General features: G+C 40.3%; 1 protein-coding gene across 7 annotated transcripts in view; it reads right to left on the bottom strand.

The window, feature by feature from the left end:
* The window catches only part of CHD7 (chromodomain helicase DNA binding protein 7), a 126,242-nt gene that overhangs the window by 66,834 nt on the left and 39,090 nt on the right, over positions 1 to 20,318 (bottom strand). For all 7 annotated transcript variants that reach the window (XM_085221170.1, XM_085221167.1, XM_085221172.1 and 4 more), the window contains one exon: positions 16,465 to 18,319. In XM_085221170.1, the coding sequence (XP_085077296.1) occupies positions 16,465 to 18,144 (1,680 nt within the window). In that variant the 5' untranslated portion in view covers positions 18,145 to 18,319. The remainder of the gene's footprint in view (positions 1 to 16,464; positions 18,320 to 20,318) is intronic.

Here is a 20,318-nt window from a genome sequence, read left to right as displayed (position 1 = left end):
CCTAGCCTAAAACTTTTTTCCCCCATTTTCATATTTCAATTTACTGACATAACCTGATGAGAAGGATCTGATCTCAGATCCAAAAAAGGCCATATCTGGGAAATGTCTTCTGATACACAATGTCATCCACAGTACCTCAATCATCCTGTTCCTATTGTTTATGTCTCCTCTAAGTTTCAAGATGTTTTACTTGTTGCTATTTCAATCTCACAGCACATGTGAGCATGCTTACTACTAGGGGATTCACTGCTTAAAATGAACTAAAAGTTAACATTTTGTTGTGCAAAATGCCATTTCCTCAGTTACAAAGAAGTTCCACCTCAGAAGAGAAAATCCAAAAGCTCACTACCACTTTTACTTCTGTTAGTTTTTCCATATAACTTGGACTAACTTTTCGGATCCACTTTTATCTAGAAATTCAAAGGTTTCTCCAACAACCAAATGAGTCATTCCACAAGCCAAATAGCGAACATGCACTGCTGTATATGTATTTTACATTTTCAATTAATTACTTCAAATCCTTCAGAACAAAGAAGTACTCCAGTTAGTGTAACTTATGGAGCAAGTTCTGCTTCTGGGTACATAACTTTGACTCAAAGTAGTATCTCAAACATACAGACTGACTTCTCCTAGCTATTTCTAAACTTGCTGTCTTGTTCAGCACACAGGGTGGAAGAGACTCCTAGATTAAATCAGCTCTGAATAACTAAGATAATATCCTAAAGAGAAGACTCAGGCTACCTTGAAAACCTAAGCTCAGAAAAGGGACAGACTGCAAAGAGATGGTCTGCGATCAAAGCAGTAAACATCAGGGAAGATAACTTTTTTTTTCCCCCCCACCAGTTCTCAACTCACCATGATACTTTTCTAGTTCTTTCAAGAAATGCTTCCTTGTTTATTGTTGCTGCTCTTTTGTAAAACAACACATTTATTCCTAAACGTGGGTCTCCAGCAAAGGGCTTGCCATGGCCCCTCTTCTTGAGAAGTGCTCACCAACCATAGCCCCAAGCATCTATCCTATTTAGATAACCACTAGCTTCAGCATCAGAGCTATACAGCCTGGCTGTATGCTAAAAAGGCCCACATCCATTGCACTCTGTCTGTCTGGGCTTCCTCACATAAAGTGGGGAAAACATACTAGAGGAGAATTTAGAAGATGAATTCACTAGTAGCTGTTGAGGTTTTTCTTATTATGATTAAAATTACCATAAAAGAACTCAGTTAGCAATTAATTCTTTAGCAAGATATGAAAAGAGAGAGCTTGTGGGAAGAGTCAGTGTTTTTTATGAGATAGAGTGATATTCACAACATTGTTTACTGGATAATATATAGTAAATAAATCATCAGGCGGTAGCTCAGACAATACAAGCAGATATGTTGAACAGCAATTTATATCACAGAAGATCTGAAAGAAGGGGAACAGAGATAACGTAACTGCAGATTGCACCCTGCTTCGTAGGCATGAGGAATGTGTTGTGACAGTCCTACTTCTGACCTTTCTGAACTCTCAGTTTTGCAGTTTGCTGTCGTACAGCAAACTCAATCAGCTAAAATACGCGTACTAAAAATCACACTAACATTTTTATATCCTATAGCTTACTGTTGTTTTGTGAAGTTTACTTGCAGCAGACTTAGAGTATATGCAAACAAAACAAGGTATCATATATGAAACAAAGATGTCGTATACTAAGTATGTGGAAAGACAACAACAGGAGAGTTAAAAGCTATCTTTTTTAAAATAAAATCATATATTTAGATACGAGCATTTAATTTTCACTGTGTTCTTTAAGTCATCTCCCCTGATTTCTGTCTCCCCAAAACAGCGTTGTAGAATCACAGAATCATTAAGATTGGAAAAGAACTCCAAGGTTATCCAGTCCAACTATCCATCTACCATCAGTTTTTCCCCACTACACCACATCCCTCAGTCCATCATTTAAATGTTTCTTGAACACGTCCATGGACAGTGACTCCATCAGCTTCCTGGGCAGCCCATTCCAGCACCTGACCACTCTTCCAGAGAAGAAATTTTTCTAACATCCAACCTGAGACTTCCCTGACACAACTTGAGGCCATTTCCATGCTCACTTTCCAAAGCATGTAAAAGAGAAAGCAACAGAAAAACTCAACTGAATCGCCTACAGTTCTGTCAACTCACAGAAATGTAAACGCAAAAGGTACAATATATCTTCAGCAGCAATTCATTTTACACCAATGATACGCATTTTATGAGAGAAAAACGGCTAAAGATTTAATGGTGCCAATTAAAAAGCCGAGAGTTTGAATGGTTCGATGGCTGAGTCACAGACCTTTGCCTATAATAGGTTCCATTACAGCCCTGAGCTCAAGATGTGGGAAGAGGTTTGCAGATGAGTAAGAGGAATCAGTATTTCTAAATGCTATTGCAAATGACGGTGTCCTTTAAGCATTGCACAGTTGTGACTGTATCGGTTTGTGCTTCTCCAGATTCCTAGCTTTACTTCAGAAGTTCTGAAATTTGCAGACACTTTAAACCACAAATACTTCGACAGAAATTAAGCCGAGTGTGAAGCCCTCACAAATTTAAGTACGGTTTCATACACATGTCCAAACTTGAAACACTTCCATACTTCTTGTTATCACTCCTGATTTTAGATATTCATTTATGTTTACAGGTAAAAAGGTAAGACCAGATAGCTCAAGACTAAATTATTTTGTACTTAACCACAGGATACCTACAACCAACCAGTGAGAAGAAGAAAAATTAAAGGTTAATATGCATCTCGATGATTCCCACTAAAACCAAGGAAGTATTTGTCTAATGGCACAATTTTGTATACAGCTCTGATAATTCACATGAACAACCATTATCCTTAAAACAGACATATGTATAGATTATCTTAAAGATCAGACATTGCTCTTTAAGACAACACCAGCTGATACTACTATAGCAAAGAAAAGGAATCAAGATGAAAGGTAAAACTGGCACGAAAATTGAGTATAAAACCAGCGATTAACATATTTAGCACAGAAAGTCTGATGTGTGTTCCAAGAATCAGAACGATTTAGGTTTAGGTCAGGATCTCCAAAAGGGCATCGAAAGCAAAAGCCAAGTGCTCTTTAAAGCGAAGTTTAATAAGGTTACGGAAAGTACTTTTTAAGATGGTAATGTGACAGCTGGAGGCACAGCTCAATGCCCTATGCAATCTTCACAAGTATCCTTCTCTGAAAGACTGGTGATGGTTAAAAAAAAAAAAAAAAAAAAAACAAGATCTTGTTTAAATTTAAAATAACACATTTATTTTAACGAACATAATTTGGAATGTGACAAACATTGGACATTCTAGTTCAAAAATTCATAAAATGTGCTTTGAGTACCTGTTTATGTTTAATATTCTAGGGAAAAGGACATCTTATTAAAGCAAACAAGCAAGATGGGTAAGCCACACTTACCAAATTTTACATTAAAACCTGAAAAAAAGAGGCTGATTGCCCCCAGAGGTTCCTATAGTTAGTCTGCGCAATATAGTCAGAAAGAAAGAGCCATTACCTCTTTTACAAGCCTTACTCGGCTCACATCCTTAAAGCCTCCCAGCTATAAATACAAGTACTCAAACACCATAAAAAAAAACCCCGTGATTTCAGATGTTTGTATTTAGTACATCTTCCTTTGGCTAATAATTGCCCTTGCTCATGCAACAGCTGATGTACAAAATGCAGTAGTGCTACCTGACACAGGAAGGGTTACTTTTTAAAGAAAGGTACCACAGTTCCAAGGCCTGGTTACAATGGCTTTTCTATTCCTTATTTGCACAACTTTCCAAAAATACTGCAGAAGTCATTTTTATTTTGAGGCATTCTAGATAATAAAGGTTTGAGAAAAGTAGAAGTAAGCAATTTATGAAATTACAAGTCAACAGTTTCTGATTTACACAGCTACAGTATTTTAATATTATTGATACATTTCTAAGGAGTAGGTGAGTGCAGGAGATGCTGGTATCCAACTGCTGCACATCTTTAATTTGCAATAGGAATATAACCAAAAAGGCTCCTGAGAGAATTTCACGCCTTTCTTTTTTATGTTCGGTAGGAAATCTTGTTCCTCCTCAAGAGCATCCTGCACACAATGTCCCTAACAGACGAGATATGAATCAAAGAGTATAAAAGATGACAGAACAAACCCTTCCTTTAGAATTGCTTTCCAAAGAAACTGCACCAGGGCTTGGAGAGCAGAGCCCCCAGCCTGCCTCGATGGCTCCTAGACCTGTTAATCACCACCTAACCCCCATGTCCATCTCCATCCACAGAGGGAATTAGATCACAGCAGTGCTTTGGTTTTGGCTGAATTCCTACAAATGAGCACAGAGATGCCCAAAAGAGATGGAGAAAAGCAAATTTTCATCTTCTGCACCTGTATATAGGTACATTAGAGCAAAACAGGTAAAGTGGCTGAAAGAGAAATACAATGTCCGGATCAGACTACTCACAGCCCAGGTTTTCCTGTATAAAGCACTTCTCTCCACAACTTTTTCTTTGCTTTTGAACGCAAATGTCTACTTCTTCAACATCTGCAACTTAGAGGATGTGTTCAGAAGCTAAAAAAAACATACTGATTGATTCTTCCACAGCTCTACGTCTGTGGCTTTCCAGCCATAAACTGGTGTTTTTGTAAGACTGACACAAGGTAGATATTTTCACATGTATTGGGTCCTACAGTTCTGCACAAGAACCTTTGAATACCCAATCTAGACATAGCAAAAGTCCCTTAGATGCGGAAAGCTACATTCTGAAGCTTCATCATTAGAAGATAAAGCAGAATGTGAAACTACTTCCTCCAGCTTTTTGCCATTCTGAGGACACAAATGTGTAACAAGCCAATCTGGCATCCAAGCATGGGCAACTGCTGAGGACAGAGCCGCACGTGACCCTGCTGCTGCCACAGGTGCCCTTCGAGTCCAGCTGTAGGCAGAGGAGGGTGGAGGATTGTGGCCTGCGTGACACCAGGCGTACCCTGAACAGCCCATTTCCATCTTGTCAAATGGAAACACTGATAGGGTTTGCTGGCCCCGTCAGCCTGTTCCAACTGACTCACGTTACTCATGTGTTCTCTGGCAGAAGTCAGCAGACGTGCAGGAGACACACAGAGCAGGCTACAGGCATGCTATGTGCTTACTAATACCAGCCTGTGAGACAATTCAGGTAGCAGACTTCAGACTTCAGTCTAACCGTTGACACCAGGTCCATGCTGAAGTGAGATTTATCTTGCAGTATACAACATTCTGCTGGCAATTTTCCCTTTATTTTTATTGCTTAATTTGTAAGCCTCTAGGAGTTTTCCCAGCAATAGTACCACAACTCTACTTAGAAACCTCCCCTACACGTGCTGTTGTTTAGTAGGTAAACCTGCCTTCTGCCATCACCTGTCCCAGATCACAGAGTCTCTGGAGCGTGTGGGCAGCATGCTGGAATTGCCAACTTGAGGAGACCTTAATGGACACCTGTGAATACAAAGTCAGAAGGGATCGACAGGTATCAGTTCTGTTTTTTTCTTGAAGTGGGAAGACAGCAGTTGTTCAAATGGCCTTCCCATTGCAGTATTTTATTAACTTCAGCATGACAAAGTGGGCTTGAAATCACAGACTTCTTTGAATGTAAATCCTTTGATGTTATGTATGCTGCCCAAGATCCATTTATGTCAAAGAGTCCAAGTTACTTCTCAAGCTCTCGCCTTTTAGTCACAGAAACAAAGAAAGTCTATGTGCTATAGACTTTGTGCTATTAGACATATTATCTAATATGCACGTGATGACATGTCATAGCCAGGCCTTTTTCCAGCTCCTGGAGTAATTGAACTAAACTAACAATTAAATCAGAAAATATCATTAAAACTAAACTTACCCCCTGCCTGCAAAAAAATACGCTTCCTTTTCTGCGGACAAACACCTCATTTAGAGGTACCAATTGAGATAACTCTTAATTATAGCATCTAAATCATATTTTAGTTATCCAGCCAGTCTGATTAACATTGTTCTACGAAACACTAAGCACCTTATCTTCAGTAAAAGACCACCTAATGAGCTCCAGCTGTTCTTCACAAAACCTATAGTAAAATGTAAAAATCCCTGCATAGCGGGTCTCAAATGCAATGCACCTATGCAATATCAGGATTTAATTTTGTTTTATTTTATAACTGGAATTGTGTCTAAAGCAACACATTACCACCTGTCCCTCTCCACCACCAAACTCGAGGCACAGCTTGGAACACAGCTCCCTGCTTTTAGTATTGAGCCCATTAGGGTTACTCTCTGCAAGCCGCAGCAGCCACATATTGATTACAGCCTCACTCCCAACTACACAACCTTTGCCATTCAGCAGCAGGAACTAGCAGCAGAAATAGCTGATGGTAAGCTGAGCTTTGGCCTTCAGTTTGTGGCCGTTGTGACAGTTTCTGGCTGCTACTGCGTGTCTTCCTCCATTATCCTATCCAGATGCATATTTCTGACAAAGTGCAGCCAAGCAAAATATTTCTGTGTTACATGACATGGGAAAGAAGTTCTTGATCTACGTGGGGCTATGCATTACACAGGGGAACTACAGAACTGTTCTGCAGCCTCATGCTTAGCACTGCTACCAAGCACCTCACAAACACGCAGGAATATTAACAATATAGTCATGAAACAAATGGCTAACAAGCAATCTATCTCAAATAGCAAGAATCCCCTAGATCCCAAAGATCATGTCTTAGTCACAGAATTATCAGCTTTTCAACAAGTTTTCTTGACATATTCCAAGGGAAGATAGCAGAGAAAAAGACCTAAGAACTAAGTAGTCTTCCAGTATTACAGGCATTTATCCATATTTCCACAAATGACACTCCTTGCCACAGTGAATATTTACAATATCCCATTAATAAACTGAGATCTGAAAAACAACTCCAAAGCTCAAAGTTTAGCATAGTTTTAGTAACTACTGTGCTTCACACACAGTTCTCTATGTAAAAGCAGAGATCACCACTTTACAGTAAGCACTGCTTTAGGTTCAAACACACACACTATAAACTACAATCCTCCCACTATATTTAGCAACAATTGCTAGAGAAAGACTTCTTCCAAAAATAAAATACAGGACTTCATATCATTAAGTGCTCGCATGTAAGGAAAATTACAGTATTATCACAGTTATCAGAGTCTTGCAGGGCCAAAAGAGATATGAAGTACCAGAACGCAAGTGGTAGAGGGCCATCTGGAGAGGGGGAGAGATGGAAAAGAAGAGTGTAAAGAATGAAGTTCATATTGACAGTTTGATTTCGGAAAGTTAGTTATGAAGCTTGTTACTCATCCTCTCTTTCTCTTTCTCTCTCTCTCTCTCTCTCTCTCTTATAATAAGAGCACTAAATTCAAAATCTATACAAAATTAAATTCTTAATTACAATGGTCATTATGTTCTTCGGCTGTAGAGTTACATAAGACAAAGTACTACCTAAGAACAATAAAAATTTACTAATGCTTTTCTAATTCAACTGATTCACTTATTCAGTCTGACAAAAAATAAAGGTCTGCTGTAAGTGGGTAGATATTCCTTTTGGAAACTTGTACTATGTGTGAAAATTTCTTCTTGACAGAAAAAAAAATTTAACAAAATATAAAAAAGGGAAAGCCAAAATTGGTTTTCCCTAAAACATGCTATATCAACGTAAGTAAACAAACATTTTGCACTGTACACTGAAACGTTGCATTCTTTTAATTTCCCAAAATTAAAATATTCATAGTGTTCCGTAAAAACTTGCCAAGCTCCAGAAATTAAGATTTCTCAATGTTTAGTTTCTACAGTGTTAATCCATACATTGTGAACCCAATCCCAGGAGTGTAAGCTTGTTCAGGATAATACAAGAGCTGCAGAAGTAGAGGAAACAACTGCTCCCAGACCATTGGTACTGACACAGGGATGCACAGGTGATGGAGCAACAGAAGCAAAAAAAATAATTCCTACTGACAGCTGCAAATCTATTGGAAAGTGATTCGCTTGTCACTTGTTTGCCACTTTCTTCCACACTTTGTGCAACTTCTCTGCTCCCAGACTAACCTCTAGCATTGCTGAATTCCTACACAAGAGGCATTGACATTTTGTTGCATGAATTTACTTCCGATCACCTCACCTCTTAAAAGCCTATTTCTTCCATTGGAGTCAGAAGAAGAGCAAGGAATTGACATGTTTTAGAGTACTGGATATCTGAATAAGAACCTGAATCGGGAGTTTTAAGACTTTGGGTCGTGAATAAATAATTTTTATGTCATTCATCAGTATTTTTCTCTTTATAAGCAGGGACAATATTGTTACTAACCTTGTCCAGCATTTGAGAGAAATTTAACTAAGTACTTTTAAGATAATGTATCAAGATCAATAAAAAGCAGTAAGAATGTTGGTTCAGGAGTTTATAAATCAAACTCATGCTCAGACCACTAAGCCATCCTATCTATCACTTCTGTTTCATCATAAAGAAGTCCCAGAAATTAATTTGAGTTTTATTTTTAAATTTTATTGCTTCTAAATGATTATGTTGAAGGGAAAAAAAGCAAACAAGGCATTCAAGCTCAAGGAAAACAATTCACTGATAGATATTGGAAGTGTCTTCCTTCACTTCAATGCACATGATGTACATATAACAAAAATGTGCACAGCTCCCTTTGCTGGAAAGAGGGCATTCTTTCATCTCTTCAGTAACAAAATAGTTGCAAATATCTCAGGTTGAAGAAGAGTTCTTTTTTAAAGAAATAAAATACACTTCCGAAAACAAATCCTATTTGTATGAAAAAAGGAGCAAAAGGGGAAAACTAAAGAGAACACACAAAGAAGTTTGAATCTGATCACTGCTGTAGTTCTATAAAACAGGGCCAAGCTTTGGCTTCTAATGCAGGTTCTAACCTACCTAAACTGAGGGGACACTAGAGCTGGTAACTGAGAGCAAGTTCTACAGCGGCTAGTGCTCATGTAAGGGTATTAACGGACATTCAGCTCAAGTCCAGAGGAAGGAGCAGCCCCTGTCTTCTCAGGCATTCCCACTCTTGCACCACCAGCTGGGCAATTCTGAGGTCAGCAGGAGCAGATGTGACCCAACCAGATGCAACCTGGCCAGAGGAGCATCCTTAAGAGCACAAGGGTTCACTGAGCAATTATGTGTGCTGACATAAAGAAAGGGTTAAGATTCTACATCCCGGATTTCATTCAGCTTTTTGTGGATTTTGTTTTATTTCAGCACTGACCAGCAAGGGCTCAGGAGGCAGGTGGCTCAAGCAGTGAGCACATGGACAGTGACTCCCTGAACTTCTCCATCTCAACTTGTGCACTGGCTGCTGGCCATTTCCTCTCTGTCTCTCCTGCTCAGTGCTGCTTCACTAAGTCAGCTCTGTTTTGCTTTCCTTTCCCTGAGCACTGCTTCCTGCCCATGTTTCCTACCACACTCCCCGGAACCAGTTTGCTTCCAGCCCCTTCTGTGAGCCTGTGCCTTGGTCAAAAGAAGATTTGCACAAAGAGATGCTTTAATTACGAAGGTGGGGGGCAGGGGTGAATTCAAGGATATTTCTTTCTTCTGAGCTGCTAATCTTTATGCTGTTGACCAAGAAGAAAAAAGCACCAAATATTTATAGATAATATCTCAAATGAAAAACCCAGCAGTTTGTTCCCCAAACCCAGACCACACTACCACTTGTAAAATACATATCCATAGCATTAAAAGAATGTTGACATCTAGAAAGATGAGAATCGTAGGATCATAGAACCATAGAATGGCCTGGGTTGAAAAGGACTTCAAAGATCATCGAGTTTCAACCCCTCTGCTATGTGCAGGACCACCAACCACCTGACCAGGCTGCCCAGAGCCACATCCAGCCTGGCTTTGAATGCATCCAAGAACGGGGCATCCACAACCTCTTTGGGCAGCTTGTTCCAGTGTGTCACCACCCTCTGTGTGAAAAACTTCCTCCTATGAGCATAAAGAAAGCAATGGGAGGTACAAAGACAACATATTTGATGCAATTCTGAGACATTGCTCAGGTGATACCATCTCTTTAAAAAAAAAAATAAAAATCTCATTCCAGTATGTTAGCTTCATAACTAACTGAATTATCAGCTCTTTCATTACAATTTGATTTAGAAAATTCCAAAGTCAAAAGCATTGTCCTTCTGAACTGAAGGAAGAAACAGCTTCTAAAGGCAAATGTTAAAAATCCAACTTCAAAGGCAAGGTTTCCACCAGAGTGGAAACAGGTACATCTACTGTAGTCTGAGGACAGAAAGAGGGGGCACTTATGCCAGCAAAGGCTGGTAAGTGTAAAACCATCATGCCTCAAATTCCACAGGTAAAAGCAGGATGGAAGACCAGGAGGACCCACAATAAAAACACAGGAAATTACTAATTCAACTGCAACTTACTCCTTACTAAAATTGTCACTGCATTTAACGAAAGAAAATAAAAGTCAAGTGTTTCTCCTTTCATTTATTCAAACTCTGCAGTGTTTAAAGTTATGTAAGCTGACAATGGTACAGATAGGAGAGTTCTTTCTACAATATCAGTTTTCAATCATGAAAAAAGCTTCCCTGAAACAACAGATTTAAATTTGTTCAAATAAATATAAAACATAAGAATGTGTTCAGTCATGGAAAAAGAAGATGATTGCCAAATCCCACTGGAAGACACCACCAGCAGATGAAAATACAGTATTTAAGAACTGAAGAGCAGCACAATTTAAAAATATTTCTAGTTAGGCGATTCCCCAAATAATCCAAATGATTCTGAAGGAAAAACACATTCGAGTCACCAACATATCATAGGAAGTTTCAACATAATCATGCTGAGGAACAAGTCTGGTAACTCTTAAGCCTTCGAAATCAGTATGCTGATGCAGACTTGTATTTTTATGCTAATGCTGCAAACTAGCTCTACCCAAAACTCAAGAGCAGATAATTTAATGGCACAAATTATTCTCATTCCAGTCAAATCACAGCACCTGAGGGAATAGGTATTCCTGAAGCTGCTTGTACCTCCTTAACACTTAAAAAAAATGAAAAATCTGTAGCCAAACTACCTCAAAACTACAAATATTTGGCCCAAAGGCCTACTAACTCCAGAACCACTCTAACCTCCCCTATATAAAAGAGCATAGAGCCTTCTAAAGGCTGAGGAAGAAATAAGTTTTTTGATCACTTAATACCAATTATTAGACTCAAATATATCTATGGAGTTTCAAAACACCAACTTTTGTGTCTTGGCAAAAACATTACATATCAGTTATTACAGCCTTTGAGACCTGGATGTGAACCAGCTCACAGCTGAACTAAGTTATTAGTGCTCCAAGATACCAACTAGAAGTGAAAGAGTCTGTCAATCAAAACAAGAAGTGCCCATCAGCAGTTTTTTGGGGTTTTTTTTTGTTTGTTTGTTTTTCATTTTTGAAGCTGCTCTCCTTATTTACAGGAAAACAGTAAAAAAAAAATTCTAAGCATTCAATATCTGATAAAGTCTTCTCTGGAGAGGTGGGATAGTGCTTATGAATATTCACTTACAGGATAAATCCTAGACATCATTCTTTACTAAACAAGATTCCAGAACACAGTGAAAGTTAGTTAGTTATGCAAAGACAGTAAGAAGATGAGGACTCCTTCTCCCTACTATTCCCAGGCATTAAAAAATGCACGTAGTCAGGAAAATCCACTTCATTTGAGCGTGCCAGTAGTACTGACTTAACATGCACTCTCTGCTGAGTTAGAATATCGCTTCAGATCACTCCAGTTGATAACAGTTTGCATTAATACCCCTCTTCATTCTGGTATATCCAAGTATAAATTACGCTGCCTCAGCGTAAGCACGAAGTTTTAATTGCAGAAAGGCCTTGTAACTGGGATGAGTCTGCTGATGACTCAGCTGGACTTTCCCTGCCTCCTCCCCTACAAGGAAGAGTAGGAAACGTCAAAAGAATGCATTTATGCTGAAGAGAGCCAAGAGTTATCACGGAAAGCCAAGTCACACACCCACAGGTAAACAAGGCAGAATAAAGCTGGTAGTGAACTGGCAACGCCAAACAAAAACCTTCTCCAAAAGAGGCTGAGCACCTTCACACGGTATTTTTCAACCCTGGCAGCGCCGCTGTAGAGTCCTACCATTTAATCTAGTATCGAAGCTATTACCATAACTGTTTGTTGTTTAAGCATTCCTATATTTGATTATAAAGAATGTAGATCACATCATGTTTATGGTACACACGTAATGAATAGGGCTCGAAACTTCAGCCTACACAGTAGCCAGCAGCTACTGTAAACAAAAAGTTCCATAGAACAAAATGCCCAGCATAGTTTAGTCTTGGCAGAAAAACCTTACACTCAAATACTTTCAATGATTTTTGAAAGTGCTGATATTTAAGAGCAACTATACAGTATCAGAGTCCCCCTTCCCAAAGGCCTATCTAACCTGATATCCCATCTCTGATAAATCTGTGGAAGAATAAAAGAAGCAAATACATGTATAAAGGAGATGTATCTTGAGAACGTACTCTGCTACTTCTTTATGGCACAGGTCTGATGAGCCAAATTTGGTGTCTTTGCATTTATCCAACCCTGATGCATTTTTCTATACAACATCTCTGAGATCAGCAGCTTAACGTTTTGCTGTTTTGAGCGTGCCACCTGACAATTTGCTGAACACCCTTGAAGTATCCAGGAGATACAACCTTCTCCATGCACCCATATCGCTCACAGTTTCAAAACTGCATCTTCCCTTCTCCCCAAACCATCACTTCCTTCCCTTTAAGTACTGCTTACTTACTGAGGCCTAGGGAAGGGTCCCAGAGCTGCACAACACTTGCCACGTAGACATACCATGCACATATGCACAACACAACAGCAATCTGTGTTCTGCTCTCCACTATTTCTATAGCAGTGCCTACTGCTGTTTCTTTGACTGTCAGAGCACATTTTCAGATAGTCATCCAACAACCAGGATTCTGTTCCTAAGCAGAGATCTTTGTTAGACATTCAAACTGCCCAAGCATTATGCCTTGATTTACACAGCTTACAGCCAAGCAATTGATGTTCCTGTCATATTTCCAACCATTTAGCTTCATATTACTGCAGGCTCCACCTCACCCCTGCACTTGGCACTCAGTTTTGAGCACATTAAAGACAGCAGCAAATTTTGCATTGACTTTCTACTCTTTTCCACGTCACTTATGAATATTTTGGAGGGCAGAAGCTCACCAGCCCAACACAGATACTCCCCCAGTGCAAACAAGCTGCTCCTACCCTCTGCTTTGTACCTTGGCCAAGCAACTGGCCACCACAGAACCTGTCTCCCCACCCCACAGCCTTTGCTGAAGTACATTTCCAAAACAGGACTTGAAAATCAAGCACACCTACTGGGTGTCCCAACACTATGGTGGTGCATGTAAATACCTATAACTCAACTGAAGCCAGGAACTCACTGCTAACAAGGCCCTAATAACTACATCTAGCTCTCAGCTATTAATCTAGCCCTGCTAAGTTGTCAATCACCAGCTGTACCTCTCAGCCAAAATAAGTAGCAGTTTTGTACACACAGAGAAATAAAGAACTCTAGAATCGACACAGCAATTCTTTTCAAGTTAAAAGCAAAAGAACTTCACTTTCCTTCCAACATATCTAAAAACAAAACAGTAATTTGGTTAACCACAAGTATTACAGCCTTCCCATGATAAGACTAGCTTTAAATCACTGAAAAATAATTACTAAGATGGCTTCTGTTGATTTAAAAATACACAGGGATTTTCATTTCACCGCCTAAATTCATTTTGTTGATTCATTTTATACAAATAAAATCAAACCAGTCATTTAAATAACTGTTGCTCAGTGAACAGTTTTCTGCCAGCTGACATGAAGGAGAAACCACGACAGAGGCAGGATAGCTGCAGATTGTGCATTCAATCTTAAGAGCAGGGTTTTTTTGTTTTTTTTTTTTTTTTACACATCTGCATTTTTTTTCCCCAGGGGGTGAGGAGGAGCTGGGCTTTCACTGACTTTAACAATTTATATTTGATCCAAACGGTTTTCCAGGGGGAAATGCCTGCCTGTCAAGTGTTTCATTACTACAGTCAGATCTCAAACTAATTACTTAATGGGAAGGTATGTTAACAATAACTTTTACCAAATGAAAACTTAACAGAAGTAGGCTAACAGAGAAGTTACTTGGCTAGCTACAACTGTTTGAATTACTGATTTTAATCAAATAACTTGAGTTATAGTGTGGTTTTCCTCTAATTATTTAGTTTCAGCACTTACCTTCAAGTTATTCATCTGCAGTTCAAAACTCTTTGCTCAAAAACTATGAGCAATAGTTTGCACAGCTCATTTAAGAGTTGAGCTGTCTGTATTCTACCTCGCCAGTTAAAAGGAAACGAATGCCCCAAGAACATTTAAAATGCGTTCCCATTCCACAAGCAGACGTTCCCCTCCCAAACCATCTGCTGCTGCTAAAAAGAAGTTTACTGGATGATCAGATGAAATCACAGAATTAACTCCACTGCTGAAGACCGCAGCTTTAGAGCACAGCCCTTATTACAGTCATCTTAAGTCTTTTCACATCTCCTCCATCGCTAGCTGTGAAGGATATCAGTAATGCTGGGTTTTGTCCCTTTTATTTTACAAGTCTCATATTACCATTTCCACAATTTTCTTTCAAGTTTTTGTTTTTTTCTGCTGGATGCGTCAGTTCTCTTCAGGGTAAAAAACCAAGCATCTAACCTTGTACTCTTTTTCCTGAACCCTAAGCTTTTCTCTTTTGCACATATTTCTCCACGTCGTCATGCATCCTTTTCAAAATTTCTGCTAGTTCTCTTGGATTTTTCAGTGCAGTCTTGAGCACTTATGGGCTGCTTAGCCACGAAGACAATAACACAAGAGGCACCACTAAGAACTAACCAACCAGGAATGCACCACACTATGCCCATGCAAGAAGGGTTATTTACACTCTCCAAAGTGTGCACATGGAGGTGGGGGAGGGGGGAAAGAGGAAAGGCCACCATATGTACAACATTTCACACCTATTTTATGGGAGGCAGGGGAGAGAAAGACAGCCATGAAGCTTCCGCGTCCCCTTTCAAGGGCTGAGCTTCCTCTTCCTTTCAATGAAGTCTCTGTCCTTTCCCTCACCCCGAGGTAGCGCCGATAACCCTCCCAGGACTAGATTACCCTCCAGCATGCCCTATGCTACTCCCTTGGAGAATGTGGAAACCTCTCCCAGCTGCTGAGCTGCTCCATCCACCACTCCTCGTCAGCTGCCTCTCCACAGCACATACATCTGATTCCCAGACCCACCTCATGCTGTGTGGAGCAGCGAACAGAAGCAGCCGGCAGGCAGCAGAGGAGGGGACTGCTGAGCAGCTGCCTTCCTCGCAGTCCTGGGACACTGGCTAGGACAGCTGTTTTTATGATTTATTATATATTATTTATGGCTGATTGTAACATCGTATCATTATGACTGCATTCCAACAATTGTCTCCAAATATTTATAGGCAGAGCTACTTGGCATTAATTACTGATTGGCTTTAAAAATAATTAAACCTCTGATATCTTGGCCACCTATTCATTCAGTACCAAAAATCTCTAGAATGGTTGACTGATAGAGCCAGAGGCAAGCCATGGCAAACCCAAGGATCCCGAAAGTCACTTTTGCAGCTCAATGTACTAACACAAAGTCAAACTCACTAAGCTACAGAGGGATCAAGATGTTTAAATGTTTCTAGCTTTTAACTGAAAAATAACATGGAAGCAATATATTTTTCACCAAAACTTGGCAGATCAGAGCTTCAGTAAAATAGAACTTCTGTCTTACTTGAGATTTTATTTAAGCCTCAGAAGATTTGATTTTAGACTATGATTCACATCTGCTGAATTCTGTTGCATAAACTGCTGCCCCTTCACTTTTCAATTGCATTACTTTGTGATGAAATAAGTTCATCTTGAACATTTTTACACGCACAAAAATTTTAGTTTTAACTTAAAAACAAACAAAAAAATGAAAGAGAATAACATTTAGTATTTAAAGAAAATTCTCAATTTGACTAAAAAAAACTCCTTAAAATACACACTTCTTTTAGCAAGTTGCAAATACGAAAGTTATTAGCTTAAATTAGAATTCCCACACGTGCTTTCCATTTCCCCCTCAAAAGAACCAACAAGAAATTAAAAAAGCAGTACTCAGTTTGTCCTGTTGCTATATCATTTTTCAGTCTATCCATAAAGCCATCCTGTAATAATTACTGTAAAAACATCAGCAAGCTACGTGAACCTTATTTTGCCTTTAGCTTCTGTGTACCAAGAAAGTCACATAGTGAGCAAAAGAACAGTGTAGTCAAGCAAGAACAGCTGCTTTGAAGCCACAGATCTCGTGCATACTCAAATGCATTTACAACCATGCAAAACTTTTTTTTTTTTTTTTTTTTTTATTCATCGGAAGCAGCTTACCTGAAGGACAGGCACTTTTTGTGGTGTGTTTTGTGGTGACTGGTGAAGCTGTGCCCAAGGCTGATGATGAGGATGTGGCGGTGGTGAAGACTGATGATGTATCCCTGGATGAGGCTGCATGGGAGGACAGGTTGGCATTTGCTGTTGAAAAGACTGCTGTTGACTAGGAAGCTGCTGGCCAGATATTAGTCGTTCTTGTATTGCTTGTGGATCCGTAAGGCCAACGCCTGGACAACCATTTGGTCTCATGTGCCCACCCATCTCCCGTGATGTTGAAGACATACCCATAAAAGGACGATTCTGTTGCATGTTTCGGGGGCCCATATTCCTTTGTCCAATTCCCATGGCACCAGGGGGCTGGTGTGATGGCTGAGGATGGGGTATATTTGGATAACTGCCAACTTCCATTGGTATTCCAGCACTACCAGGCCTAACCTGTGGAGGAGGCGTACCTGCTGGATTACTCATTGCTTTCATAGGTGACATGGGAGGTGGAGAGGCATAAGTTCCCTGAGGCTGTGAAGGGTGCATAGTTTGCGTGTTCATTTGGTTAAGTGAGCCACTAGGGTGGATGGGTTGCTGGTGCATTAGTCCTTGACCACTGTTTGATGGAAATCCTACAGCATTTGGGTATCTTGGTACAGACTGATTCATTGGAGTGTTATTTGTAAGGCCTAAATTCTGATTCATCCCTGTATTATTAACTAATCCCTGATTAAGGTTACTGTAAGGATATCGAGAATACTGCCCTGAGTTGTTTATAGTAGGTGAGGGTACCGTCTGGCTCCGAGAACTAAAATTAAGTGTTTGCGGCCTAACAGCACCCTGCTGGGGAGGATTAGGGGAGAATCTAGGGCTGTGGGCTACCGATTCTCCATGGAGAGCAGTGGGGGGATGGTGGTGAAATTGCTGGACTGAGTGTCGCAAAGAAGGTGCCATACTGGGATTCTGCTGGGGCACATGAGACAAGTGGCCAGGTCCTGAGGTGGCAATGAAAGGGTTTCCCTGATTGAGGCCTTCTTGGCCTTGAGAAAACTGGTTCATCCTCTGCTGTTGCGGCTGACCGTGCTGTTGCATTGAAAAATCACCACGAGCCATGTAGTTTCCCATCTGCTGCATGTGCTGAGGATGGCCCTGCCCGGGGGGTCCGGAGGGTGCTTGTGGCGGCTGTGTCGGTTGCGGCTGTTGCTGCTGCTGCTGGTATGGTGCTCTTATCTGGTCTGGCACTTGAACTGCCCGCGGCCCCCACATCGAGCCACTGTCTACGAAGGGTTGCCCGTGCCTTTCGTTCTGCATGCTGGGATAGACTCCCATCTGACCACTAGCACCGCTGCCATGAGGAACCTGAGGAACGGAAGGGTTGTGATACTGTGAATGAGGAGACGCTATACCATTCCCAGGGGCATTGCTTATCATTCTGTTCGGCTGATCCATCAGGTGCATTTTCTGCTGTTCGTATTGATTATAGTGATCAAAATGGGTCAACTTTGCTTGATTTTGATTTGCAGGGGGATGATGAAGAGATGACTGTAAAGAGGGAAATCCTTGATCCATGGGCATTTGCTGCCCCATAGGATTTACTGTGTTTTCAGGATATCCACATTCTCCAAGACCTTCCAACCCTTCACTGAAAATATTCCCATCTTCTCCAAACAGACTCATCATTCCTGGATCTGCCATCTTTTTGCAGCACACAGCTCCTTGGAGCTACAACTAGAACGCTAGTCTGTGCTTCACCTCGCCGAGGTGTTTTGTCCTCAAAGCCTTTAATCCTCAACTAATCTCCTTCATGTCATTCCATATTTCCTTAATTCTTTTGGACCACGCAGTGTCAGGCAAAGTCTGGTTACTGCTCCTAGAAGCGGGGGAAGGGAGAGAAAGAAAGGAAAATATTGAAATAAGTAACATCGGGCAACATAAAGAAAACACAGTTGACTGTTTTCTGTACAATGACAGCTAGTTTCAGCCCCCGAAACACATCTTAAAAATCGATTTCACTTCAAGAAGCCTGCATCATCTTTATCAGAAGCTTTATTATGATAGGGAGTTAGGAAGCAAGCAAAACAGTACCCTTAACCTTAAATTAATCCATTCACTACACTTCCTAGCGTTCCTTTCTTGGGTGGAATAGAACAAAAGAACACAACATGCAGCAGCAGCAGCTGCCACAGCAGGTAGGCAGATGCATGAATATAGCCAAGCAGCCCATCTGCCGAACTAAAGCCCTGAAAACGCTCTAGTTACCAACAGCATGTCCTTAACCTTATTCCCTTGAGCTGCGTAATCAGATGAGCAAGCAGAAGCACCGAGTCCTGCGACAGACTAAAGTTAGTCATACAGAGAACAGATTTCTCAAACACACAGAGGTGACCCTTGAAAATATACAAAACTCCAAGACCAAACTTAATGCTTAGGAGAAAAATACATATGTTTAGCTGTTGTTTGTTTTTGTTTTTTTTTTTAATATATCATTTATCTTAATTTAACAAAATTACAAACTGAAAGACAACTTGACAGGTCCACCCATTTCAGCAAAACTATTAGGTTCTTCATTCTATGACACAGTGGATCACTGAACCCATGCCATAATTTCCTTAACACCATCACCACCCTTCATTAGGCATCTTCAAGTAATCATGAGACTAATAGCAACCACAGCAATACAGAAGAGCACACTAAAGTTTTGTTCTGCCCATATTTACTATCTGTATAAATTGTGAAGGAGAATTAACTATGGCAAAAGAAATTAAATAGTAAAACAGTATGCACTTGGACTTGGGGGGCGAGAGGGGGGCGGGAAATGCTGTAACGCATGTTAACGGAACAGCTTCAGAGAATTTCCAAGTTAGTTTTTTCACAAGAAGCCTGGTGTGTGCTGAAATGCCTCCTTTTCCCCACAGCTATTCTGTCTGAGTTTGCTTTTTATGGCTCAAACTAGTCAGTCTAACGCTATCTTTCCTTTCTAGAACAAGAATTAGAAATGCTATGGCTATGGAAATGAACTTGAAGCTGGTAGTCAACAAAGCCCAACCATGCAGCAAATAAAAATAAGAAAACTATTGCTGCGTTGTTGTCATTATATGTAGAAACAGTACTTGCAGACATTGACTTGCCCTTAATAATCACCAATCACACAAAACCAGGTTTACCTACATGTACATTCACATCTCACATTTTGTTGCAGAAAAGGGATGCTTTCTGTCACTTTGGATGCAAAGTGCCAAGCTGGACTATTTCAACTGGAGGCAATTTGTCCCAAACAAGTCTCAGGGAGAAAATATCAGCACATTCATTACACTTCTTGCAATCATTGTCAAGATGAGTTTCTACAGCATGAAGCAGAGGGCACAAGGAAAAGCACAAGCATTTATCACTCCTCTTAAAATAGCATTTGAATGTCACCTTTAAAACTACACTCTTAAATCTCTTTAGTGCTCAGCTGGGATATTAACACTTATATTTCTAAATCACTTGAGGGTAAATTCCTACGAGCCACCTTCATGTCTCTTAATAGCTATTTCTTTTGATTTCATTTCCTTTATTAAGCAAAAGCCATCTGCAGCATTTCTCACCTCAATCAGTTCATTAAAATATAGCATAAGAAAGTTCCAACAAAGCAAGAAAGAGCTTCCTTCACTGAGGCGAGCTTTATGCGTTAGACTGCTCCAGAGCAAGGCATTCGGTCATGAAAATCCCTGCAGTGATTCAGGATCACCCAAAGACTTGTGACACTGCATGCTGCAGTCAGGAGCTGGCAAAGCTAGGAGTATCATACTGCTGGTCTGTGCCTAATGGAGCAGAATCACAGAATCACAGAATTGTAGGGGTTGGAAGAGACTCTAGAGATCATCGAG

This window comes from Meleagris gallopavo, chromosome 3 (assembly GCF_905368555.1).
Source record: "Meleagris gallopavo chromosome 3, MGAL_WU_HG_1.1, whole genome shotgun sequence".
Lineage (NCBI taxonomy): Eukaryota > Metazoa > Chordata > Aves > Galliformes > Phasianidae > Meleagris > Meleagris gallopavo.
Note: the sequence above shows the minus strand (reverse complement) of the source record. Positions and strands in the feature narration are given on the sequence as shown.